Source organism: Hyalella azteca, unplaced genomic scaffold (genome assembly GCF_000764305.2).
Source record: "Hyalella azteca isolate HAZT.00-mixed unplaced genomic scaffold, Hazt_2.0.2 contig15610, whole genome shotgun sequence".
Lineage (NCBI taxonomy): Eukaryota > Metazoa > Arthropoda > Malacostraca > Amphipoda > Hyalellidae > Hyalella > Hyalella azteca.
Genome location: NW_025945453.1, coordinates 32,015 through 59,807, shown reverse-complemented (window position 1 = coordinate 59,807; position 27,793 = coordinate 32,015). Strand labels below are relative to the sequence as shown.

General features: G+C 36.8%; 2 protein-coding genes across 2 annotated transcripts; both read left to right on the top strand.

The window, feature by feature from the left end:
- The first annotated feature begins 1,199 nt into the window (after window positions 1-1,199).
- LOC125179179 (F-box/LRR-repeat protein 7-like) lies at window positions 1,200-3,105 on the top strand. Its single transcript, XM_047884563.1, has one exon. It carries the CDS (start codon window positions 1,668-1,670, stop codon window positions 2,943-2,945), a length of 1,278 nt encoding a protein of 425 aa, XP_047740519.1. The 5' UTR covers window positions 1,200-1,667; the 3' UTR covers window positions 2,946-3,105.
- Window positions 3,106-3,113: 8 nt separating this feature from the next.
- LOC108679204 lies at window positions 3,114-27,234 on the top strand. Its single transcript, XM_018167803.2, has 11 exons — window positions 3,114-3,607; window positions 3,936-4,020; window positions 4,119-5,047; window positions 5,483-5,716; window positions 18,396-18,488; window positions 18,884-18,974; window positions 20,715-20,958; window positions 21,233-21,331; window positions 22,900-22,994; window positions 26,287-26,444; window positions 26,938-27,234. Exons 1-11 carry the CDS (start codon window positions 3,116-3,118, stop codon window positions 27,232-27,234), a joined length of 2,817 nt encoding a protein of 938 aa, XP_018023292.2. The 5' UTR covers window positions 3,114-3,115.
- The last annotated feature ends 559 nt before the right edge of the window (window positions 27,235-27,793 follow it).

Sequence of the window (27,793 nt, the reverse complement as noted above, 5' to 3'; positions counted from 1 at the left end):
TAACAAAAAAAAATTGATTAACAACAAAGAATTTTGATTACATTTACCTCTCTCAGTGAAAAAAATTTCACTTATTGAATAATTAGTGCATCATTGGTCATCACAAAATTGTGCATAGAATGTCATATATACAATGGACAAGGTTGATGTAAATGCTCAATGGCATGTTCATGGATATGGTAATAATCACATCAATAATACAGTAATTAATGAATATGGTAATATATCAATAAAGAAAAAACAAGTAAAAATCACAGAAAATGTTATTTATTCTACATCTACATCATCTACAATGTAAGAAGAAGATTTCAGAGTAGGTACTGTTAGTAATGGATGAGTACACTCTGTAAGCTTCAAACGTTTTAAAATTGAGTTTTATCGCAAGTGTCCCAGATTACCCCATTCCCAAGGGTAATTTGGGATGCTTTTATTTTGCGTCTGGCGCCTCACATATAGCATATGGAATTTTTTGGAGATGCCATTTGTTAGCCCTCACAAAGTGCTTAAAAATGACCCCAAACTCATTTCTGAAATGTTTCATGGTAAGAAGATATTAACAAAAAACGCTCAAAACCATACCTTATTACCCCGTTTGATGGCATATATTCAGTTGAAAGACAGGGAGGGTTTTATTATTTGGGTTAAGAGTAGTGAAGGGAAGACATTTATTCATAATGGAAACTGGCTGGAGCTACTCATAGCCATAACCCTCTGAGCTTTAGTAACGGAAAACCAACCTGCAGCATCCGGTCCTCTCCTCAGTTCTTGCAGAGACTCTTCTTCCATGAGAAGACAAGATGTTGACAACCCCAGATCATCCCACACCTCACAGCTGCCACCTCAGATGATGCACATGCTGTAAGTCTAACTCCATACGGTACCTTGCTGCTTGTCTAAAAACCATGTAACATACTGGACAGAAGTCTGAACTAGAATTTTTTGAGTTCCAAAGCCACAAAAGAAATGAAGAACTGTTTCAATTGCTCTAGGAAGGTGTGGTTCAGTTTGGTTTATAAAACAGATACCGGTAATCTCTATTGAAGGCCAATGATTTTGGTGCTGCTGGCAAGGTTATTGGTGTTGAGGTATGATTTGGGACTACTGGTACAATCAATTGCTGAAAGATAATTTAGTACCTATATATAGAAATAACCATGAAAGAGCATATGTTTGCACCTTTTTAAAATATATGGAGTCTGATTGCTCATTGAAGAAAGAGTATTTAATGATCTGTTAATATTAATTATGCTTTTAATTCCATATTTTTCATTACTCTTAAAACTAATTGGCATCATAGAGTGTAAATTGATTCCTCAATAACCATGTACTCTGTGTGTCTGTTGATTTAATTTACCAGAATTTTTTTGTAGTTTTTTTCTTTATGCTTGTATTGAATATAACTTCTTGCATTGACTGGACTTCTTCTTGAATGATTGATACTAATGGAATATCTCACACAGATTATCGTTATACCTACCAAATATTTCCATGCAAAAAAGGGATTGATATCTTAAAATTTATAATGATACTATACCCTGGTGCAACCTCATGGTGATTTGTTGTGACTCATTTATAAGACTGTGATATTATGCTTATGCTTGTAATTTAAACTGTAATGGAAATAGAAAAATATCAAGGGTGTGAAATTTTTTGTAATACTGAATGAGATGGAGCCGTTTTCATTCCGTGTTGAGAACCAAAGAAACCATCAAGAAGTCTGTGAAATTGGTGATTTGCCCAATGAGTTATTGACTTACATTTTCTCATTCCTTAGCAAAACTTACATTTATTCAACAATATTTAAAGTTTGTAGGCATTGGAAAAATGTGGCATCTCATCCATCTTTGTGGCATACCCTTCATTTTGAGTCTGATAATTCCTTGGGAGTAACAGAAATGACAGAAATGCTCTCATTTGCCCCTGAATTATTGTTTTTGAAGATTCGGGAATCTGAAAACATAATCCCTGTCTTGCAACAGCTTTCTCAGTCATGTCCCAAACTGCAACACTTGGATATTGGATTTAATTCTATTGAAAATAAGGAAGTGATAGAGCTTCTTGTTGAGAAGTGTCCTCAAATTGAAAGCCTGAATCTAGAAGGTACTTCTGCCCAAGATCCTGAGGAATCTGTTTTCTTTCCTTTTGCTGCCTTAGAACACTTGAAAACTCTAAACTTGTGTTACTGTAAATGGGTCACAGATGATTTCATAAATAAATTATCACAAAGTAAATCTTCTTTTGAGAATCTTGACATAGATGGAATACCTTATCCAACTGACAGCTCAATAGCAAAATTTCTTGAAGAAAAAGGCTCTCAAATTAGAATTCTGAAGCTGGATGGTGAAGGTCTCACTGATATCTCATTTGGGAAGTTGGCAAAATGTGAAAGGCTCTCTGAGTTGTCAATTTCTTTCTCAGAGAACATGACTTATTTATCCCTAGAAAGAATTGTACGAAATTCAAAGCTCAGGAAATTGTACATCAGGAAGGGTACGAGTCTAGCCCCAAATGGTCTGCAACAAGCTTTCTCTCAACTGAACTGTGTGTTGCTGGTTTCTCTCTACCTTAGTGAATGTCATAAAATGGATGACAGGACTTTAGAAATATTGCTTCCCAAAGTGCCTTTATTGACTAAATTGAACCTTGATTGGTGCAGTTTCATCTCTACAATTGGCTTTGCTCACATCAAGACTCACTGTTCACATCTGAAACATCTTGGTGTAATGGGTCTTTGCAGAGTTGCCGATTCTTCATTGAGTGACATCCCTGCTTGGCTTCCAAACTTAAAATTTTTAAACCTTACAAGTTGCAATGTCATATCAGATCAAAGCATCATTGATCTTACCACACTGATGCCAGACTTGTGTGTATTGAACTATTATGGAGAAGCTTTTGTCAATGGTGAGCCATCTGACATCATGTCAGTATTCAGCTGCATACTTTAACATTGCAGTGAACGAATCAAATGCTTTTAACTTCTAGGTTAGCCAATTTGTGAAACTGCAAGATTATTTTTAAATTTTAATAAAAAAGATTCAGCAGCCATCATTATGCCCTCAATATAATAAAAGTTCTTTGATATAGCTGTATATGCAGAAAATTTGCCTTGCTTAGAATGGCATGGAATGCAATTCTGGATAAGCTTCTATGTACTGAGTTAGAAAAAATTGATTTTGTGGAAGGAAGTCAATTAAAAGGAATCAAAAAGATTGTTCATCATTCCTTAAACATTCTTCTATGTTATTTGGAAAAAGAATGCTTTGTCGGCAATCAATGTTCTTTCTACACAACTTCCCTGGAAGATGATTTAAATTCCAAGGTAAATACAACTGCAAAGAATTTAAGAGGAACTGCAGAGAGCTGTAACATAAAAGAAACCTCGGCATTAGCTTTTAAACTGCCTAGTAATTTGAATAAGGAGGATATTGGAGAGTGGGCCTCATCATGCCTCCTAGAGTGCATTTTTGTGGCATCATCCTCTCACAAGTCAAGCAATGAGGAAAATTCAACTTGTGCAGCTGAAGTGACCTCAAGTTGTGGACAAAATATATTCCCTCAAGATATTCCATGCCATGGGGCTTCTGAACCAGGGACTTCCAATTCTTCAGTAAGTCATTTGATTTTACTTATTCTATTTAACCATTCCACTTATAATTTTTTTCTACTGTCTGTCTTCCTTGAGTACCAAGCTGGTAGGTTTTACTATGCTCTCGTTCAGTACCGTATATTAGACTTGTTAAATTGTAATTTGTGCCACAATTATCTCAAAAATGTGTTCAGTAATTATGGGAAGCAAGGTAATATTTTGACTAAATATTTGCTCATGGAGTTTTTGTAATAATAGTCAATGATAATTGGAATCTTTTATAAAATTGGTTTTAGATTAAAGTTCAGTACTGGTGAATGCCCAACAACACTCTCCCATCTTCCTGCAGCATGGGAGTTCTTGCAATGCTTTGGAGTTGGCTATCATCCGCAGCAATGCCCTGCTTGACTACACATGGCAGCAGCTAAATTCCAGTGAGTGATGAATTTTGTATTTTCATTTGATGACTTCTCATATACTTGAATTTCTCAATGATAAAGTTATTGGTAATGTTTTTTCTAAATTATTGCAGAAAACTGGAAAGATGTTGGCATCCAGTGGCGTTATTTATACACATGGAGTAGTGTCTGCCTTGTGAGCTTGTTACTGAAGAAACTACAGCAAGATTTGGAAACTGCTAGTCTCTCAATGAGAGCCATTGCTGCCGCCACTGCCCGCATTGTGCGCTTGATTGATATGGGTCTCCTCATGGGAGCTCCCTTGCCAAGCAGTCCTCTATCTCCTTGTGCAAGTCTCCTCAACTCATTAGCTCGGCTTGATATTCCTTTGGAGGAGCGTGGCTTGAATGATCCTGTAGAGGATCAGCAGGAATTTCAGGATACTTTCAATGTTCAAGAACTGCAGAATCAAAATGAAAATGTGATACATGGTGATAAATTGAACTCAAAAAATTGCCCATGTTCCTCAGAAAGAAGACAACTATCTTTAGAATGCAAAAACTCTGACAATGTTACAAGTGTTTTAGAAAATAGTCAGTCTGGAATCAACGGTGACATGATAATGTGCAGAAAAACGCTATTGGATGTGGGGAAAAATGCTTCTAATTCTGTTGATGACTTCTCTTCCTGCTCCAGCTTGAATAATCTACTATCTTGTCAGAATACATCAAAAAATGAACTGCATCTACAAAAAGCCACAAAGAATCAAGGAAAGAGAAAACTGTCAGAAAATACATATGAAAAAATATCAGTAAAAAACTTGAACTCAGGAAACAAATTTGAGAACTTACTAAGAGATGAGCTTGGCAGTAAACATCTCCCAGCTGTGACTGACTTTTTTATGGATCACATTATGAAGCTTGAGCCAGTGAAGCTCTTGGGTGTGTTAGACCACTGGCCTGCTCTGCACAAATGGAATCTTGGATACCTCAGAAACCTGGCAGGGGGCCGTACTGTACCTATAGAAGTTGGTGCTCGCTACACTGACAATGATTGGGCGCAGGTCAGCTTTAAGGGCAACTTTTTTTCATGTGTTCAAATTGACTGATTTTGGAATCCTTAAATTTGCATTAAATGAGTCTTTGAAATGAAATCATAAATTTTAATTAAATGAATCTAATTTCTGAATCCATAAATTTACAATAAATGAATCTTTGAAATGAAAACATAAATATGCATTAGATGAATCTGATTTCTGAATCCATAAACTTACAACATCTGAATTTTTTGTATTAAATGAAATGTTTGAAAAGCAACAATAATTATTCTAAATTGATTATTTAATATCTATTTATTTCTTTAATTTAATCTGTACTATACTAAATCTCAAACTTGCCATAGTAACTGATCTCTATTTACTTACTTGATATTTCAGTTCATTGATCATTTTAATTATGAAAGTAATTATCCTATTAATATCTGAGTTGTGTGTTGGCAGGAACTTATCACCCTGGATCAGTACATCTCACGGTACGTGGCACAAACTACTGGGCCTCCTGGTTACCTAGCCCAGCACCAATTGCTGGACCAGATCCCAGAACTGCTGGACGACATTATTGTTCCTGACTATTGTCATCTGGGCAACACTGAGCCCAGATTGCATGCTTGGTTTGGGCCCAAAGGAACAGTCAGCCCGTTGCATCACGACCCGGACCACAATATTCTCGCCCAGGTGAGAGAGAGGTAACCAGTCTGATTAGATGTTTGTATGAAGTTTCGCGTCCTACATTGCTTACAATCGTGTACAATATATTTGTTTGACTCTTTCTGGTGGTCGTAATGAAGTTTCGCGTCCTACATTGCATACAATCATGTACAATATATTTGTTTGACTCATTCGACATTCAACATTGGATGCAATCACACACCTCGTATTCCTTAGACTCTGTCTGGTGGTCGTAATGAGGTTCTGCATCCTAGATTGCCTGCTATTTTTTACAATATAATTCTTAGACTTTTTGTACAGCTGTTGACAAAGATTTTCACTAAATTGATGTTGGGGCTTGTGAAATTTATATTACGTTATGGTGCTCGCTTTTGATTAAAAAGAATTTGGTTTCTAACAATCATTCGCTCCAGATGGTATGCAATCTTCCACGTCTCATACTCTAGGATTTTCACAATTTGATTAAGAAATGGAATTGCATAGCAGAAATCAGTCTCTATCAACGCATTTTTGTATATCTTAATTTTAGACTTCACTGTGTTTTACTCCCTTGTTCTAACTAGTCAGTTTTTAATCTATGCTAAACTTTAGTAGCCTTGTTCGCTGTGAAAGCGAGGCAGTCATAATTTTGTTCTATCCTACTGTTGCTTGTTTTGTTTGAATTTTGCTTGTTCCTTCCTACTGAATAATAAACGCGATCAACCCTTTCCTGTAATTCCCATAATTAGAATTATGAACTTATAATTTTTTGTGCTGCTCAAATTCCACCATAATTGCTTAAGAATTTTTGCAAGTTTTGTCGTGATCTCCACAAGTTGAGAAAGATTTAATTCTTTTACTCGTTTACTCCCTTGGCAAGCACATTCCCCTTTTAGATGAATTTTGTGAGTAATGAGCAACGACGTCCAGAAGATAGGAGCGATTCAAACTATTTGAAATTGCCATAAATCTTTCCACGACTTTCCAAACCTGACTCTCCACTGACAAAAAAGTTTAATTTCAAAGCTAAAGTTTAGTATGTATAACTTTGTACGGCTGTTAAATTTCAGGAACGATTCGAGTCTGATAATAGTTTACAACGGCCAATGTGGCGAAGTAACGAGCAGTTTATTTGCTGATATGATTTGAAGATTCTTTTGTTAAGACGGCTCATTGCTAGAATATTTTTTTAACTTGACCTGAGGTTACGGGAAAATTGCCCAAATCGTGAGCGAAGAGGTGCAGAGTAAGATTTTTTCCTGTTTTTTTTTCTCTCGTGCCTTCGTTGATAACTCGGTGAAATGGACCTGGAAAAATCTATATAAAATTGGAAAAGTGGTTCTATATCTATATTATTTCCCTTACCCGTCTATGAAACAAAGGACCGCCTACGTTAAATCGTGATAGCATGTGAGTAGGAACTGAAGATATCATGAAAGTTCTAAATGAGTTAGTTAGTTTAGTGGCTAAATGTTTACTAGCGCTTCAGCTATTTAGCTATCTCGCATCGAAAGTCATGATGAACATCACCATAGAGGTGGAAGGTCTCAATTATTCATCACCCACAAGGGGCGGAAGGTCTCAGTTGTCCAGCCCGCTGAAGCTGGCTCGAAAGAAGCAGCGTTAGCATCTCAAAGAGACGAAGTGACAAGGAGGGACAGGTGAAAAGCAACAGAAGCGAAGACACTCGAACAAGAGGTCGCTTACACGGGACGTCGGCCGCCCGCACGAGAGAGACAGAGAATGGAAATATAAGGAATCATGCCTACATAATAACTTAACCCCAGAACTGAGACCTACAGTCAGACACCGCGAGGTCAGCGGTGGGGCGCTCAGGAACAATCCCCCTAGGAAAGCGAAATCCCATAGGACTTCTGACGCGCACAGACACGCGTCAGAAGTCCCCCCTGAGGGGAAGTTCTAAATGAGCTGCTAACGTGTAGGTTGTATAACAATTTTTCTATTGCATAATCGGTGAAGTAAAAGAGTTAAACCTAAAAAAACTCATTTAAACAGGTTTCGTCAAAAGAGTCGTCTAAGATTTCTGTTAATTTAATAGCTTTCCTGAGCGTAGAACGAATGTCACTAAGGCGTCAATAATTATTCTGGAACAAAGTCCATTTGTTTAAAGCGCTAGGAGTTAGAATGTATTAGAAGTTCGTCTGTTCATTGTATAAAAAGATGCCTCCCAGAAGGCTAACAAAGTAAGGAGTCGAGGTGCAGCTTATCAGTTTGAATTCAAAACGATGCTGATATTTTCAATAAATCACGTTTATCACGAAAATGAGCATTAATCAGCATAAAGAGAAGGTAGTCGCCAGACTTCCATTGCGTTGAGCTACTTACCTAGTGTCAAATTAAACGTGCTTCAAATATCAGTCATTTTCGATCTCTATTTATTTCGACTAAAAAACTGCGCTGCAACTCATCCACGCAACATTTCTTCTCGCATCGAATCACCGACATGTGGAACAGCCTCCCTGATGGCATCGTTGACGCTCTGAGTATAAACGCGTTCAAGAACAGACTAGATAAAGCAATGGAAAAATATATTTTCAGACTTGCCTAGCACCATATCGAACCTGATGGAAGTCTAGTAGCTATTTCAAACTATCGTCAGTCTTGAAATGATCCGGTCATTGCATAGGACATGCTTTGAGATCACGCTTTTTATCCCGAAAAGTGCAAGAATCGGCGACAGGCCAGATCAGGCCTACTCTTATAGGCACCGACATCACTATATTATGTTATGTTATTATTTTACAAATGCCGTGAATTTATTTCCTTCTATTATTCAGAATGTCAGGTTGTCAGGACATTAATCAGTAGTGGACGCGTGTTTTGGCTCATCGGAACTACAGAACTCATGCTCCAGGAGCATTGTCCCTGAACTCCATGCACCACAGCGCCCACTACCCTTTGTACTCAAACCCATTAGCGTGCTTGCGTATGAGAAGGAATTTAATAATTTTGAAGGTTTTGGGCAGTGCTGACGCCGTATTTCATGTATAGTTTAGAGTTTCTAACAACATCAGCCAATCACTGTCGACTTTTAAAGTGTAAACCACCAATCAGACTACAAATCTACCGCTACTGAAGCTGCTATACGCAGCGAAAACGAGTTTTAACTCCCTACCGCCTGACATGTGTAACCGGAGCAATATTGTCACAAGCTATACTCCCCAAAATGAATACATTCTAAGTGAGCGCAAATGACTTGCACTGATGGTTGCCGCCACGTACGACAACTTTAAAATGTTCTCTGTTGCGTACAAACGTCCTCAGGTTGCTAACTCCTATCTCTGAACCCGTCAGGAACGAAACAATTTTTTTATGTTAATCGAGTAATAAACAAATATAACGAAACACGTCGATCAATTGAACCCGCCCAGAATGTAATGATATTCTATCAAAATTGTATCTTCGTCTATTCAAAAATGCAATTTGACCTGTTCGAACATGAAATTCAATCTGTTCGCACATGGTATTCAACCTGTTTACACATGCTATTCAACCTGTTCAGATGTGCAGTCATACACTTACAGGGATGCAGTTGAATCAGTCATGCCATAAAAGCCTACCAGTTCCGAAGTTTAAAAATGCAAGCTCATAAGTGAAATCAAACCTTTTCTTACATAAAGGAAAATAGCTGCTGAAGACGACAATTACATAAAGTTCCTTCAAAAATCATTTCATTACACGCTCTACATGAAGAATAAAACAGGGTTATTCTAAAAGATAGACCCAATTCAACGAATCCGTATATATTTAAGTATGAATTGAAAATAAATGATTTATATACCAATGGGAAGACAAAGATTAAATTTTTTTTAGATATTTACAAATATTCAATATATCCCCCTTGTGCTGCACGGCATATCTTTTGTTACTGAGTGCACCGTAGCAGTGATGCGGTTCTTCAGATCAACCAGAGTTGATGATAGAGGCGGGACGTAAACAGAGTTGCTGGTTGAGGCGGGACGTAAACAGAGTTGCTGGTAGAGGCGGGACGTAAACAGAGTTGCTGATAGAGGCGGGACGTAAACAGAGTTGCTGGTTGAGGCGGGACGTAAACAGAGTTGCTGGTAGAGGCGGGACGTAAACAGAGTTGCTGGTAGAGGTGGGACGTAAACAGAGTTGCTGGTAGAGGCGGGACGTAAACAGGTTTCTTGACGTAACCCCATAAGAAATAGTCACATGGGATGAGATCAGGTGATCTCGGTGGCCAGAAGCGTGGAGATCTTCGTTGCCTATGCGTCCTATCCAACGCACAGGAAGTGAGTTCAAGTGACTAAGCCAAAAAAAATAGAATAAATTAAAATAATCAATAATAGTGTTGGAATACGTTAAAGAAAATTTGGAATCTTACTTTTTCTATGGGTGAATAAATTATTCATTTTGAATTTGTATATGAATATATACAATTTATTAAATTGTCTGCATGAATAACCCTGTATATCCCTCGACAGCAAAAACCGGCCGGTTAAAGGGATAACTGCGAGATTAATGCAAATATATTTTTTTCAAATTTTGACCCCTTCCCCCTTTTTTTCAATATATAATCAAAATAAAAAAAGAAATCTAAAAAATCAGGGTTAGTTCACTTCCTGTGATTCAGGAGTTGTCGCGAGTTGTGCCGTGTCGATGTGGGAATGCAAGCCACGGGTGATATCTTAACAACGAGAAATAGGCGACCGACATGACATAAGCTAGCTCACCAGGCATATAACGTTGAATCAACATTGAAATAAACGTTGTTTTGTTAAATCAACAATGAAATAAACGTTGTTTTCTTAAATTAACGTTGATATAAACGTTGTTTTGCTGAATCAACGTTGAAATAAACGTTATTTGGTTAATCAACGTTAGAATAAACGTTGTTATGTTGAATTAACGTTGAAATTAGCGTTGATTTGTTAAATCAACGTTGAAATAATTGTCTTGATAATCAACGTTGGAATAAACGTTGTTTTGTAGAATCAACGTTGAAATAAACGTTATTTGGTTAATCAACGTTGGAATAAACGTTGTTTTGTTAAATCAACGTTGAAATAAACATTGATTTGTTAAATCAACGTTGAAATTATTGTTTTGATAATCAACGTTGGAATAAACGTTGTATTGTTGAATCAACGTTGAAATAAACGTTGATTTGTTAAATCAACGTTGAAATAATAGTTGTTTTGTTTAATAAATATTGATAAAAACGTTGTTTTGTTCAATCAACGTTGAAATAAACTTGGTTCTGTTCAATCAACGTTGAAATAAGCGTTGTTGGTTGAATCAACAATGATAAATCGTTGTAACTTGGCGATCAATGTAGTTTCCTTGAAGCAATAATCAAGTGACCACCTATCGATCAATCAGGGAGCGCGCATTTATTGTGCAATGTGAAAAGAAGTTTTCTTAGATTATTCTTGCTACTTGATTAAAAGCAATTAAGAATTTCACTAAAACCCATCATCAACTTCCTATGTTTCTGTGATATCGAAGAAAGTCCCGCAGGATAGAAATATATATCGAGGTGGTCTCTACAGGACATGAACTTAAGAGTACCAATAAAACCGCTCTCCAAGTTTTTGAATTTCTGTTTTATTGTTAACGCGACATTTGAATTTATATGTCTCATGCACATTGTACAGGGTGCGGCGTGGGAACTTACTCTTTTAAAAAAATCACAAAGTAAAAAGTATTAAAGATAGCGTTTTAATTCTTTCTTTTTTACAAAGAGCTACATTTAAAGTTTCGTTGGGTTTACTTACAAGTTTAATTCTTGAATATTACATCTTGTAGGTGACCTCCATGCTGTTCAATACATTTTGTGAACGCGCGCTCCTCTCTCGACCACTGCATGGTCGCAACTGAACTGAGTGGACGAAAAACTTCATAGCCCGCGCACCATATTGCGCATGGCGCCACCTTCCTAGGACTAATGGCCGCCACGTGGCGCGCAATTCAAATAAGTAAGTTCCCGCGCCGCACCCTGTATTTATTTCGGGTGCTTTTTGAGATCTCAAGATTTTAATCTGTGTCTTATAATCGTCTATCCCGGTAACTTTGACATATTGAAATTGAGATTAAAATCATGCTCGAAATTGTTTTTTGACATTGAAATCGTTCAGCGTCTGAGGTAGGTATTGCGGCAAAATGAACTTTTATCTAATTCTTGCTTGTCGATTATAGGTAATACCAAACTAGACTCTGGTCACTTAATTGGATGTCGCATAAAAAATATTCAATAAATTTATACTCTAGTATCACCAGTATGCCATAAATATATTCTAAATCATAAATCGTAATCGTATTCAGACCTTTTGAAATTTGTATTCATATAGTTATCAACAATCAAATGAATTCTCCTAGTTGACCTACGTTGAGCATAAAGAGATAAAAAATATTAGAGGATTAACCTAGATAATATTTAGTTTTTTATACAAGTGGATTCCAGTCCAGTCTTCGGCAGCGTTGTTTATTTATTTGCTAATGTTTGAGAATTTTATGGGTAGATTTACATCGCTCAATGTGAAGTGAACGCGACCTTCTGCATTCGGAAACCAAACATCTCTGACATTGTATGTTTTGTAGAACGTTTGTCTCTGTCAATGGAGACTCCATTCAAAAACAGGTTTCAGGGGCGAATATACAGAATGCGCTTCCCATACAAAAAAATACTTAGTTCTTTAAGAAAGCTTCACTTAAATGCACGTGTCAAAAACAACTTGAGAAATCGTGCTAAAACGGAAGAGGTATCGCACAATTAAACGGAATTCGCAGATAATTTCAAAATGAATTGTTTATAAAATGCGTTCGGGTATTCATCAAAGGAATCAAGTTGAATTGAAGCAAGAAATAATTACCGGAATTATATATTACCCACTATAATTGGTAGGCCGCTTATTTCTTGCAGATTATTGTACCCATGCATGGGTTGAATTAATAATAATGTATTAATTCAACCATGGTTGTACCTATGCTAAGTGTCCAACTGAAATATCAGGACATTGTTACCCTTCTTATTTATTTTTATTACGGCATCATACATTCAAGGCTCATCACTATGATCAAAGCGTACAGATTTGTGAAGAATCAGTTATAAATAAAAAAATCAATTCATTACGAATATTATAAGATTATCGGCTTACAATTTTACAAGCGTTAGAGAAAGAAGACCTGAACATATTTTCGGATGTAAATTTAGGAATAAGTCAAGTCTATTTTCATCTATTGTTCCATTACAAAAAAGCATAAAGAACAAATTTGCCATTTTCGTCATGAGCTCCGTGCAAGTAGAAGCTCCGATGAGAGCAATGCTCTGAAAGTACAGAATAATTCACGGCTAATTTCACTGCAATGGCTTCCGATGATTGTTAGTATTTGGAACAATACCACTCAACCTAGACGCAGAGGACGTCTAAAAAACTCTTGGAAAAAATGAGAAAAAAATCTTCATGATGTCTTAATTTTGATTGCTGGTCGATATCGCACCTGCTTCTCAGAGCTCCGTTGTTCGACGAAACTTGGACGCCATGGACTTTTTAGCGCATTTTCTCATTTATGGAAAATAGGCGCTATTGGGCTCGCCATGTCCGTCCGCCCGTTTGTCTGTCCGTCTGTCTGTTCGTCCGTGACTTCACGTTTTCGTCGACGAGAACGTGCGCTCTCTGTCACTCACTGCAGTGAGTACCGAGTTCAATTTTTTCATCATTATCGGTAAAAAAGTTCCTCATATTCCTAATGTGTTCAATGCAAGGAGGAATTGTGTCAGGTCCTTTGTGCAACATCAGGGATTCTCGAAGTTGTCTCACGTCTTATATCTGTTTCATTTATTTAATAATGAATCTTAGCGAATTGTAATATTATTATGAACTTGTGAAATGCCTCTCACTCTAAAATATATTTATTTTAGATATATCTCGTAGCTGTTTCATTTATTTAATAATGAAGCTTATCGAATTTTGATGTTACTATGAACTTGTGAAATGCTCTCAATCTAAAATAGCTCTATTTTGCATATTCATTGTTCATGTTCAAGCACTGGGCAGTATTCTATTGCAAAACGAACACTTCCTTCTCGTTGATAATATTATGTAAACACGTTGAAACTTCACAAAACAACGGCAAATTTTGTATTAAATTTTATTTGAAATGAAATTTAATTTCTTTTAAATTTTTTAAAGCTTTTGGCCATCTGGTTTGACCAAAATATTAATTGAGAATCACATTTTATAATCAAAGTATGAGAAATTGCGACAGCTGTTAATCGTTAAAGGTAAATGCAGCTAATAAATGCACAGATAGGAATGCAATTAATTAATAATTATAATTTGGCAGTTAATAACAATTATTATGGGTTTGAGCCTCACACTCAAATTGAGCCTCACACTCAAATTTTACGATGTAATAAAAAGTAAGTGAAAACCCGAACTCTTTGATATTTTAAATTGTGAGTTGTCTTGATTAGTCTTCTCTCTTCATATCCGCATGACTACTACAAGACGAACACATGATGCAAATCTCATCTTTAGAAACAAGACCAGAAAAACCGTCTTCGCATTTTTCAAGATAAGTCAGAAAAACGCATCTTGGAAGCAAGAAACAGTTTTGCAAGGAATTTCCAAGACAAGGACTAATAAATTTGAGCTCAAATAAAAGTCTTAAGTAGAATGCATTAAAAAATTTCTTAAAGTTAGCCATTCATTATTAGAAATTCTCATACTGCTGTGAAATGCGCCAGTCCGGTACAAGGCCATAGAATCGTTCCAGGTCTTACTCGTCGCTTCTTAGTTTGGCTCGTGGCTCGAAATTTGCGAGACTCAAAGTTCAATCTTCGAGACATTTTTTTCAAGTAAAAAGATAGGAATTCAAATGCTCCAACAGGTCTGTATTTTTGAAGCGAAGAATAATTTATAATGGTAACAATTAACAATTTACATTCTATTCATCGAAATGGAGAGATCTGTAGCACTGAATAGTGAATAAACCCCCTGCTTCTGCTTCAAACTATAGCTGATTTTATTTCCTCATTGACATAGCACTGATTTATGGCCGCATTCTGAAAATATTTTATTTTCAAAGTTTATTTACTTGACTAGTACCTCAAGCATGCACGAAACTATTATCATCGTTTGGCTAATTGAAGTCATTGCAGCGCTAGAGTTTATTCGCTGTTCAATGTTAATATTCGCCGCATATCAATGTGCATTATTATCTAACCATTCATTGTGTTTCCATACTCGGTTAAATTTCTTGCATTTGGTTATTATTATTTTTGGTATTGTTCGACGGTAGTTTTATGTAACTTTTGCTGAAGATCATAAAGTGTGTGTCATAGCTTTTCTCGATTCAGCCGAAAACATTTTTGGTCGGATCTGAAAGTTCTTTAGTGAGAATAGAAATAAAATGTCCTTTGCAACACTTAACGTTCTACTTATAGATCCCACTATAAGTATAATCCATAGAATCGAGAAAAATTGTCAAAAAGACTTACTACCTGGTCTTCGAACAAGTTGTCGTATTATAATTTATAGGTATCATTGAATTATAAACTAATTTTTACTATTCTATCGTATCTCTCGTTACATGCTCTTTTCCCAGTATTTTTTGTATATTCCTTTGTATGATTTGCACTCTAAAAAATACGCTTGCTCTTTTATTCTCTATTGGAATAAATAACGACGACTCTCTACAGCTGTAATTGAGACACAAGAATTGTTACCTGCGTTAATATAGATTTTAAATTACATACCAAATTCACAATAAGATGCTCAAATAATTGTCAGATGTGTATATACTTCACAGATACCTCAAGCAATGTGAACAACCAAGCATATTCTCTATCGCCGACGTAGAGCATGGACAGTCTGAAAATCTGAATAAGAAGATATTCCTTGCTTTTAGTAAAGGAATTCACGCTGTTCATCCTCTACAGAGTAAAAGATAAATAGCGTGATTAATTTTTCAACTTTCTGTCTTCTCGACTTTAGGGAGCACAGGCTATGATATTTTTGTATTTTCTTTAAGTGAAACTGATCTAATTTTTAAACTAAATCGTTAATGAAGAAAGCTTGATATTTTCTTCAGTTATCCTACTGTAGCCCAGCGAAGAAAAACGCTAAAAGAAATAAAATCGATTCCTAGATTAGTAGGGCATTTTTTCGAATGATAATAACAGTTCATATTTGTGTTATAGGCTAAACTATATTATTTTTGCTCAAATCAAATAATCGTAAGATTTTTAGTGTCGTTTGCCTAACCGCCAAGCTATTTCATTATGAATGAAGAAAACGGCAAGTACCTAGAAAAGCGAGCTTAAGAATTTAACGTTGATCCCAAATGTGTGGTTCACTCAACTCTGACGTACGGCGATGTAGATAACCTCAATATTACGCATCACTGTTTCTTCAACTTGACATAAAAAGCAAATTTCTTTGTACTAACGATCAATGCCCAGTTCATTGTGGAACGCTCGTACAAAGAACTGTAATAGGGATTTATGGGAGAAGAGATTCATAAAGCCAGTCCGTTGCTTACCGCGTCATTAGAGCAGATTCCTTCTTGTAGAAAACACATCAAACTCTTGTAGGCAAGGTGAAAATGTTTCGATTGGTCTCTAAATTTCATGTTGTAAATAGGATAGGGCTGAGATTGGAAGATCTGCTTGCGATTGTGCTCAATATTTTAGAGATGAACTAGGTTATCTGGTTACAGAACGAAGAATATTTTACATACCTTCAGGATACAATCATATAAGAATTTATACGGAATAATAATTGACGATTGCAGTCATCATAGGAAGCCTGTAAAGAAGCATATGCTCGAAAGCAAAAAATATCAATAAATCAATTTTGAATTATATCAATTCTGAATTGTAAATATTGAATGTAAATTGTTCTTTTTACTAGATGGAATTTAAGACATAAATACAAATTCTATTTAAGTTCTAAAAAGTCGGTTGCCTTGAGTTTCTTAATGCATTGTTGACTTTTTATGAGTCTTCGAATTGCAGGGTTGAAAAAGAGCTACTGTAGATAAGAATATATAAATAGAATGAATAGAATTATTATGAATATAAGAAGAATGATTTAGTTTAAGGATTCTTTAGCCTCAATAAATTTGATTTGAAGGTTAACGAATAATCACAAAGTAAACATGCTTGCAGTCCCAAATTTTGAAGCAATTTATTTTTTAACGTATTTGAAACTTCAGATTTATCTAATGCACGGCTAATTACAAAAATTCATTGAAATAACAATGTTTGATGAAGATAATTCAGTAACATCTATCCCATGGCTGCCCACATCTACGAAAGAACTCAACTCCAGCCAGGAAATATTTTTAACAAGTGACTCAGGACAGGCGGTGAGTGCAGGTTTACAGGTTTATTTCTGTTTTTACCACACTTCTATTCAACTTCACTTCTTGTTGTTTGTCTGTCTGCTACAAATCTTATAATCGATATTTAACACATTATTACCTGTCCAATCGAAATGAAATTTTGCACACTTGCGTAAAGTCGGAGACAATGCATGAAGCAATTACAGAATAAGAAATAATTTAGGCAAGTAAAAAAATTAAATTTTTAGAAATAAAATGAGAAATCCATTGTACATGTGCAACATTGGAGACACCGGCTTCTTTAGAGGTGTGGTCTTTAAAAATTAAATTTTAAACGCATATTATTATATATTCAAGCACCTTCATATTTGCCTGGGCCGCAAATATGAAGGGTTTTTTCGGGTGCGTATGCACCATATTCATCTGGTTGGAATATTTCTTGGACATGAAATTGGACGCCTAGTGTGAAAATAGTAAGACATCTTAAAACTGAGCGGGAAAAAGCTGGGTCAAGAAATGAAACCACGATTTTTAAAAATTGTTAATATAAATTTAATCCCAAACATATATACATTTTTTGCATTTAACAACTTTCAACCAAATGAAAGTTCTATGTTCCATGTAAGAAGTGGAATAAAGAAATCATTGCATATCCTTAAAATTATGGGGTAGCTGGGACTATCGATTGAGGGCAACGCCAAGCTAACCTGTTCGTTTACTAAATTATTCAGACTCCGTTATATCATTTGGCATGACATTATTTGAAAAACTGCAGAGGAAACATAAGCCACATGTCGGTGTAAGATAGGAGTGCATATGAACAATTTTTAGCTGTGTGTATTTAATTTATGACGTATCGACTGCTGATATCTTAACTTGATTCCGCGCTTAGTTTGACCCGAAATAAGACTGTTAACCCTCTACCGCCTGACCTGAGTAACCGGAGCAATATTGCCACAAGCCTACTTCCCAAAAAGGATACGTTCTGGTGAGCGCAAAATGACTTGCACTGATGGTTGCCGCCACGTACGACAACTTTAAATTGTTGCGTACGAACGTCCTCAGGTTGTTACACGCAATGGTTTACGTATAATTTAAGTTTGAAGTTATTTTCCCATAGAGTGACATACGGCGGTAGAGGGTTAATTAAGATCATAATATATTAATACATAATAAGTATTTAGTTGCGTAGTTACGTAAATTAATACAATCACATAAATTGTCTTAAATGCAGCAAGATGATCAAGAGCCAATGGAAAAGTCGACGTTGAATTTCTTATGGACTCTGATGACGTTATTTACGAGGCACACGTCGAGGCGCGAACACTCGAGTAGAATGCGAAAGTACAACGGAAACATGACGTGTGCCCAGGTCGTCATGGCGGTAATTTGGTCAGTCATTGGCATAAGCATCAGCTTCGCCATGATGCGAGAGATGTTTCATCCGGGCTACTACGAGACTAAGGTGAGTACTTAGTAGTCGTGATGCATACGAAATACTATGAGAGTATAGTGAGATATGACAATGGATTTCACGTATTGTAAGAAAAGTCCAGTCGTGGGCCACAAATTTAACTCTTAAGTAAATTCTTGAACCAACACACAACCTCATTATGAAATACTCAAAGCAAGAAGCTGTTTACTACACTGAAACACCATAGGGTTAGGGGGGTTTGAAATCATGTGATGTACTATCAAATTGGATGACTAAACTTTAATGTGCTCTAGGAGATGGGTTTAAGACTTGACGTAAGCGCGTTGAAAGATTGTGCCTTATTTGTACCTGATAAATTTAAAATAATTAATTCTGAGAGAGAATGCTGATTGGAAATGACATACATTCTAAGTTGACCTATACAGGTGAGGACAATCCAGATGTCAAGGAACGGTCTCTACTTGCCACGCTTCATGATGAGCAACGCGGGCTTCTTCAACTACAGCGCTTTACATGGTGAGTGAAAGCGTTATTTACATGGTGAGTAAACGTGTTGTTCACAAAGTGAGTGAACGCATTTTTTACACGCTGAATGACCGCTTTATTTGTATAATGAGTGAACCACTTATTTACACGGTGAGTAAACGCATTTTTTGCACCGTGTGAATGCACTATTTGCACGATCAGTAAACGCCCGACTTATTCACACGGTCAGCGAACACGTTATGTTTATGTTCAGTGAATGCGTTATTTGCGCGGTAAGTCAACGCTTCATTTACGGTTAGTGAAAGTGTGATTTTCACGGTCAGTGAACATATTATTTACACGGTCTGTGAACTCATTTTTTCATATATATATTTAACTGTTACAGAATGATTTATTTTGCTTCACGTCCTTTGGTTAAAGGCGATGATGTACCGTTCAAATGATAAAAACATTAAAAACCAAGCAAGTATTTAAAAGCAATTAAAACTCCAAGAAAGATCAAAAGAAGAAGAAATTCACCATATCATCATTGAAGACGATTTGGAGACCAGCTTCAAAATCAATTGAAATTTAGAGAATACGAGCACAATCATAAGAGAAAAACAAATTTACACGAGAAAGATAAAAATTTCAGTAATGAAAGGCCAAAAACGGATCAAAAATAGCCAACGATTAATTACGAACTTGTTATCCACTTAATTAATTAAGTGGACAAGAACTGTAATCGTTGTCATTGAAAAGGTTTTCGTCTAAAAGTTAGCAGCGATTTCAAAATTCTCACATTCGAATCACTATGAGCGTGAAGGCGCACAGTAGACTGTAACGGTTTGGCATGTGACATATTAGAGCGATAACTTTTGTCGCTGCGTTCGAGGAACCGGAATTAGTAATTACGCGACATCATTCCGATGGAGCTGATGCGCGCCGGGCACAACTACATTCACAAAACAGGGTAGATTTTATTCGGGCAGGAATAACAACCTAATACCTGAATCTATAAAACATGATTCATGATCTAATTATTCATGTATGAAACATGCAAGTTTACATGTTAGTACCCGAAACGTTTTCAATTAAGATTTTGTAAATTGACTTCCCGTTTTCATTGATTTTCAATTCACGGTGAAGTTGCAATTTCATCATCCCAATCATCAATTTTAAGTAACATAAATTAATTTCATTAATTAGTTTATACTTATTAGCATAAATAATTGTGGATGTCATTTGCCAATTTGAGAATAAATATAGTTATGATGCTATAACTGTAAAGCGGATGGCATGAGACAGTTTACTTTCATAATAAGAAGAGTTATATATGATGCCGTTGATAACATTTGCAATCTAATTTGAGACAAAAAATTACAATTTCAGCATAAGAGTTGGGTATGAAAATTTCAAGATAAATATTTTTTCAAATAAATACAGATAATTCAAATTTCAGTGCACTGTGAAAAAATTTGATGATATGCATCTTGGATACCATCGTATTATACAGCGAATTTATTTTTGTTCTCATTATTTGGTATACATCAGAGTGAATGACCTCGTATATGCCATGTGGCCTACTGTAATCCAGAGCATCTTCCAAATCGTTAAATCCAAAATTTCAATATTACAAATGATAGGTAGGTTTCTTTAAACCTTAGAATATTTTCACTGGGAACCTTATTTCTGACAGTTATTCCCAGAGGAACCATATTTTATTGCACGTATTTCTACTGGGAGCCTTTTTTCTAGCAAGTAATTCTCAATAAAATATGGTTCCCCTAGGGGAATTAAAGGTTTTCAACAGGCTCAAGTTACTAATGCTGGCGAGCGTAAAGTGTCATGCTCTTCCCGTAGAGTTCAACGTCTCATTGTACGAAGCTTCACTGTTGTCTTCAGTCATGGTTGGCAAGGTCGCCTTCACAGAACACCTCATCAACAACGCTAACACAGCCAACCGTGACTACCACGAACTCCTCAAGCGCCTTAACACTACGGAGAGGGACATCTGGCGGATACTGGCATACAAGTAAATTGTTTGACTCACAATTACGCCGCATCCAAATGAGAAATTACAAGTTCTGGAACAGGGAACGACAAGTTGGCGCCAAAATTTTGCCATATATGTTGACCTCAATCTCCAATTTCACATGCTTAGTTCTCAATTCAAACTGCATTTCATTGCATTTAAATTTTGATTGTCTATTATCAAACAAAAAGCTGGTTATTTATTCTCCGATAAAGATTCTTTGCAGAAGATATTTGGATAGTTTGCAACTGAACTTTGTTTTCCTTTCATGCAGGTGTGAGGACCTCATCATCGACTGTGTTTTTAAGCACGAATTCCTCTCGGGCCAAGAGTGCTGCGAGAAACACTTCATCACTGTGCTCGGCAACCTGGGGTGAGTTTACGCATGCGAGTTCGGCGTGGCTCATACCCACGTTACTCACTGCTTTGCGTCTTGTTGAGACTCATACCCCGAGGTTATAATTACGCCTTTTAGAACTGTCAGTTGTCAACGAGTGATTACAAGAATCTAATCCAATTGAAGAATATTCATGTGCGTTTGTGATTCGTGTACCTACTGGAAGATCGTTATTCCAGACGCAGTGTCCAGCGTGCGCTCCATGTATGCCGACGACACAAAAGTTTATAATACAGTGAAGGATGCGTCAAATAAAGCGCAATTACAAGATGATTTTGACAGTTTAGTTTACTGGGCTGATACGCGTGGCAGCTGCGATTTAATGCATACAAGTGAAAAGTACTTCACCTCGGGAAGAACAATGAACAGCAAGTTTACAGTATGAAAAGACATGGTTGCAATCAGAGAGTAAGGATTGAGAAGTCTAGTGTGGAAAAAGATCTCGGAGTTTATGTCGACAAGGAGCTGAAATTTTCTAAGCATGTTGAAACGCAAGCTAACATATCCAACAAACTTCTTGGACTAATCAGACGCTCATACGAGTTCCTAGATGCAAAAGCGATGAAGCAGTTGTGTGTTACTGTCGTGCGCCCGAATGTAGAGTTTGGGAACGTTGTGTGGTCACCGAGATTTGAAAAGGACAAAAATTTAATAGAGAATATTCAAAGACGTGCAACAAGAATAATCCCAGGCTTGAAGGGCAAGTCCTATGAAGAAAGATTAAAGATTATGAAGCTTCCAAGCCTCAGTTATCGACGTCTGCGTGGGGACCTCATTGAAGTATACAAGTATATTCATGGTTTATACAAGGTCCCGAAAGATTTCTAGAATTTGAAACAAGAACCAACACCAGGGGCCACAACTATAAACTAAAAAAACTGCGGTTCAACTTATCCACGCGACAATATTTCTTCTCGCTTTGAATATCCGACACGTGGAACAGCCTCCCTGATGGAGCGCCAACAGCCTCGTTGGCGCGCCAAGTAGGAACGCGTTCAAGAACAGACTAGATAAAGCTATAGAAAAATATATGTTCAGACTTGAAATAGCACCATATCGAACCCGGTGGAAGTCTAGTAGCTGTTTCAAACTATCGTCAGTCCTGGAAAGATTGGGTCAAATGACACGATTTTAGACCTTTTGTGTACAAGGCACGAAAAGTAGAAGAATCGGCGAGAGGCCACTTCAGGCCTACACTTCAGCGCCGACATCACTAATTTAAGTTATGTTATGTAATGTTATGCTAGGAAAAAAGTTCACCCTGTGAAGTCGGCACAGTACATTCACTATTTCTACTTTGCTGAGGTTAGGTTGGGTACTTTGAAGAAAAACGTTAGATATTTCCATTCATATCAAATGCCGTACTTTTTACATATTATAGAACATACGGTTGAGAAATAATTGAGAAAAACATGGATGATCGTTTTAATTGAATTTCATTTGAGGTTTCTATTAGTAATTTTGACATTTGAGGTGAGCAATTTGGATATTGTTCACAATAGCAGTTGAGTCTTTTGAACGCTTTTGTTGGTTATTAATTCCAGGCTAACGTTCGTGACATCGCGCAAGGTTCTTCAGGAGAGAGAAGCGGTAGCTGCTGGACTCAGCATGCATCTCCGCGTGCCTGTGCAACAGCTTGGTAAGTTTAAACTGAATTTAGTGTAGTTGGCATTTTACCAGCTAAGAATGAAATTATTTTGCGCTAATATTCAATTAATCCTCGACCCACACCATATTGTAAAGATTTGTTGCAGTTTACCGCTACAAAATTTCAGTTGCATCATAATAGATATTCCACTAGGAGAAAAATTATCTGAACTGAGCATTCATCGTCTTTATTGACGAATAATTTAAAATTATTGGAATAAGTCACCTATAGCGGTTTACTAAATAATCAGTGATGACTGCCACTTACATTCACTGTTTATGTTGTAAATTCGCTATCGATCGATAACGACAATCGCTGCTATGTATATTCACTATGAAAATGAATATTTATTGCATTATCACATTATCTTCGCTTTGACTATCTGATTGTATATTCTTCTATATATACACAATAGTTAGAATCGACTGAGATTAAAATAAATTAATGGACTTAAGACTGTTGCCTATGATGGACTCCTTTTTTGTTGTTCAGTTGACTTTACTATTTCTATGAAGGAAAAGAGAAGGGAAAAATATGGTCAGCATTTTTGTCGTCGCGTATAATTTTACCAGAGTTGTGATAGTTTCTGTATGTGCACGTGTGAGTCCGTTCATAGCCTGCTGACCTATTTGCATATCAAATAGTTCAGTATAAAAAAATGTTGGGTGTGGAGATTTGATACAACGATATCTACGCTAAAGTCTATATAGCAAGAATTGAATTTAATTTTTAAGGAAGGCTCAAGAATTGGGAAACTGTAGATTCAGTTATTTATTTCTTCGATAAAATTACCTATTAATCCTATGATTTGCTAAGCAATAGCTCAAAATGTGGAGAATATTTGGCCGTGTTTTATTATGCTCTTTCCTCATACCATTAATCCCAAATCTGTTATAAAAACATTTGTACACAGCCATCGTTTAGGCAGCATCCCTATTAAAATTTTGAGTTGGTGGTGACCCTGAATTAGGAACCGCCTAGGACTCGGACTGATCGAACGTATAAATCAGCTTCTCTATGCCCGCTTTTTGGTCTACACTCCGGTCCCCGAATCATAGAGCTACAAGCGCCTGGCCCTTTTGCTGCCAACTCTTGCCCTACTCTCAGGAGACTATAAAGTCGGCAAGGAAGTTCTGACTAGTCGCTGATTGCGATCAGGTGGCCAACCAACCCCAGAATAACTCTAACGCGAACATAGCAACTCTGGGGCGGAAGATGAAGCATACCCCGAATTTTGTTAGGGATCAGCCGACGACGGTGGCTGGATGCGGCCAACGGTCTCTCCCCTGTCTCTTTGTATTGACCACCGTTTATTATCTTCTCTTATTTTACACCGCCACTGTCTACTCGAAATAATTATACTCGTAGGCACAATAAGAGGGTTAATTGAAGTGTTATTTATTTTTAGTGTCAATTCAAAGTACGGTTTATTTAGGAAGGGTTAATGTTTATAATTTATGTTCCTAGGCGGCTTGTAATCAGCCATTATTTTAGTTTATTGAAAAGGCTCAACGTTGAATATGCTAATGTCAAGTTGAGTATTCTTGTAGTTTATTTAGTATTGATTTAAAATTTGACATTTAGACTATAGAACTATACTTTGAAGACAAATCCCAACGATATACTTTGAGATATTATCGAAACTTTGAAGTGCAATGTTTCATATACTGTATATGTCCTGTGTCATTTTACTAGACATAGAAGCTCATAAGAAGCATCAGAGTGTCAACTCGAACCGACTCAAACCGGAGAAAAGTTGCTTTACAGGACAGTTCACGGTAGTGTTGTTCAAGCCGCGATTGTAAGACCTCTCTTTGGTATGATTAACTTCGGTCGATAAGGGAGTGTAAACAGGCACATGCAACCGGAAAGAAGTGGACCTGGTCTAAATAGAGGACGAGTTTATTTTAATTACTCTAAGTTATACGAACTCATCTGTGAGAATAGGCTATTCTTTCTGTATTTTTTTTTTACAGTGGATGTCGACCTTATGAGATTATTTCAATGAAGACAACAATAATAATCTCGTTCAAATTTTGTTGATTCTCGTCCATAAAAATTACAATTGAATTTACGATAGAGTTATCAGTCATATTCAACACTAAAAATATTATGTTCACGAAAACTTGCAGCTTATTAAGAACCGATTTATTAAAAAATTTTAAATGAATAGCCTTAAAAAATCTGGGATGTTGAAGAACGAAGATTACATTTGGCGACATGGAAATTTATTCAAGGAAGGTTGATCATTTCATTTCCGGTCGCAATGTCGATTACTGATGCTGATCACATCCTTAGGCAACAATTATTTATCATCTAAAATAATATATGATAGAGGCAAGTAAATAAGGGTATATGCAAGCTCAATAAGCTCTGATTGTTTGTTGGACTGAATTATCTTTCAGCGATATTTTGAAGTAATGAATCTCCAGTGATTATCGGCATTAACGCCACTGAAAAACAGATCACCTGGTAATAGGAGACGACCATAACACGAATGAGGGACAAAATTTGACTTGTGAAAAGTGTTCCTTCAGTTGCGTAATTTTTCTTTACTACTTCTGTCTTTTTTCTCGCGTTTCTGTTTATCTTTCAGTTCTGAGGGGCTTATTTCTGTGTAATTTATGCATTACTCTTTTGTTGCTTCGTCTAAGCGAGATCACTGTATGAGACAACAGAGTGAATTGTTTAACTATTATTCCATATTGGTTCTATTGACGAGAACCAATTCAGAATTCAATAAGCAAGTGTTGCTTTACTTTAACTATTGGCAATGATACAACTACACGAATACCGAGTTCAAAAAATCTAGTAAGTGAGACACGAAAGAACTAGAACAAGATCCGAGATAGAGTACGTGTAACGTCGAAGGAAACCTCATTCAAAGGGTGGCCCAGTGGTTACAGTTCAAGGTATACTGTTATTGGAGCATGGAGTTGCGTGTTCGATTCCAGCATCCTGTCACAGTTCAGGCCAAAGTCGACGAGGTAATCACGTTATCACGCGGTAATGCAAAGCAGGATTGGAGCAGTGAGTTGCCTGTTCGAGACCAGCAGCAAGCTGTGTAAATTCAACGATGTTTTGAATCGGCGACAGGCCTGATGACTTATTTTTCAAAGATGACATCGTTGAAGAATGGAGTTCTTCAACGTGTGAATGGTGTTCTTCTATAATAGTGTTCCATAGTATTCTATAATGGTATTCCAAGAAGGTGTCACTATTCTATTCTATGTGTATTCGACATCTCTACTAACGAATAATTTAATATTATGTAATTTTTCAGCTCTTGACTGGAATTACATGAATTATCGAGCGACGATCCTACAGAGTGGACTGCGGATCAACATTTTATCTGACGACAAAGGCTATGACTCTGAAGTGTCCTCGCTGGTGCCTGTAACGACAGGCGAACGCACTATGGTGGCAGTTTCCTACTCCAAAGTAAGCCGTAATTATCGAAAACATTTGATTATTTTAAATATATTAATTATATGTTGATGATATAAAAATTATTTGATATTAAATTCATTTTAGCTTGAACTTAATGCATATATCTAACTCAGAACATCAATGTCGTACTGAATACAAGCCAACAGTGAGTCCTCGTAAGTCAGGGAAGCAGTTCAATATTCAATTGAATAAAAAGCTTCCTGTTGGAAATATTCCTTTATTCAATAATAAATACTCTTCTCTGCCTACGAAGGAATTTCACTAGTAAAATCCATCGATTGCTTTTCGAGCACACCTTCGTATCACTAAATGTATTACGAATGTAACTTGGTAGAACATGGACAATCACTACGAGTCGGACGTTTTTCGCGGCGTTCACAATGAGACGACCCCGACAGCGGATCATACTAATGCATATATGGGGAAATATATACAATATATAATAAGAAGAAATACATATTTAGTCTAAATTTATTCCTGGCAGCATGACAACACGGGCCTGTATCAGAGCATCGTGCCGTGGTGGGACAGCTCGCTGTCGTGCACCCCCAGCCACGCGCCGTACGAAGAGCGCGCCGTCGTTGGTCAGAACTGCCACGCCGCCAGCGTCCACAAGTGCACCAAGAAGCTCAGGAACTGCGTGCTGGTCACCTACCCCTTCTGGAACGGTGAGAGACTAGACAAGGTACTTGGAAATTATCTATGGATAGTTAAAAATACCACAAGAATCTCTGGAACTGCGTGCTGGTCGCCTACTCTTTCTGGAACGGTGAAAGACTAGACAAGGCACTTGGAAATTATCTATGGATAGTTAAAAGTACCACAAGAAGCTCAGGAACTGCGTGCTGGTCATATACCCCTTCTGGAACGGTGAGAGACTAGACAAGGCACTTGGAAATTGTCTATGGGTAGTTAAAAATACCACAAGAAGCTCAGGAACTGCGTGCTTGTCACCTACGCCTTGAGGAACGGTGGAAACCTATACAAGAAAACTGGGACTAGCCAAGTTGACATCATTGATATCTATGCATAAAAAGTTGATAAGGGTATATGCTCTTTACCTACACCTCTCTTTAACGGTGATAAATCTTTCTATGCTAGACAAGGCCAATTTGGCAGCTAGGCCTTTTTCGACGTTAAAAAGTATGTAAATTTCTTGTTACAGGGAAAGATCGAACTTGTGACATCGAAGATCTTGTCTACTTGATGGAGACTGGCGTCAACGAGTCGCAGGAGTGCCAGCAAAACTGTGAGTTTAGTAGTAAGAAGATTTCTGGTTGAAACAAATAATATAAACAAACAACAGTTATAAAATTCTATTGAATTTTTCATAATGGTGA

Coding starts and splice junctions, on each gene's coding strand:
- LOC125179179 (XM_047884563.1), top strand. CDS start 1,668: ATGGAGCCGTTTTCATTCCGTGTTGAGAACCAAAGAAACCATCAAGAA.
- LOC108679204 (XM_018167803.2), top strand. CDS start 3,116: ATGGCATGGAATGCAATTCTGGATAAGCTTCTATGTACTGAGTTAGAA. Junction 3,608..3,935: donor CAGGGACTTCCAATTCTTCA/GTAAGTCATTTG, acceptor ATCTTCCTGCAG/CATGGGAGTTCTTGCAATGC. Junction 18,975..20,714: donor CAACTACAGCGCTTTACATG/GTGAGTGAAAGC, acceptor TGGTTCCCCTAG/GGGAATTAAAGGTTTTCAAC.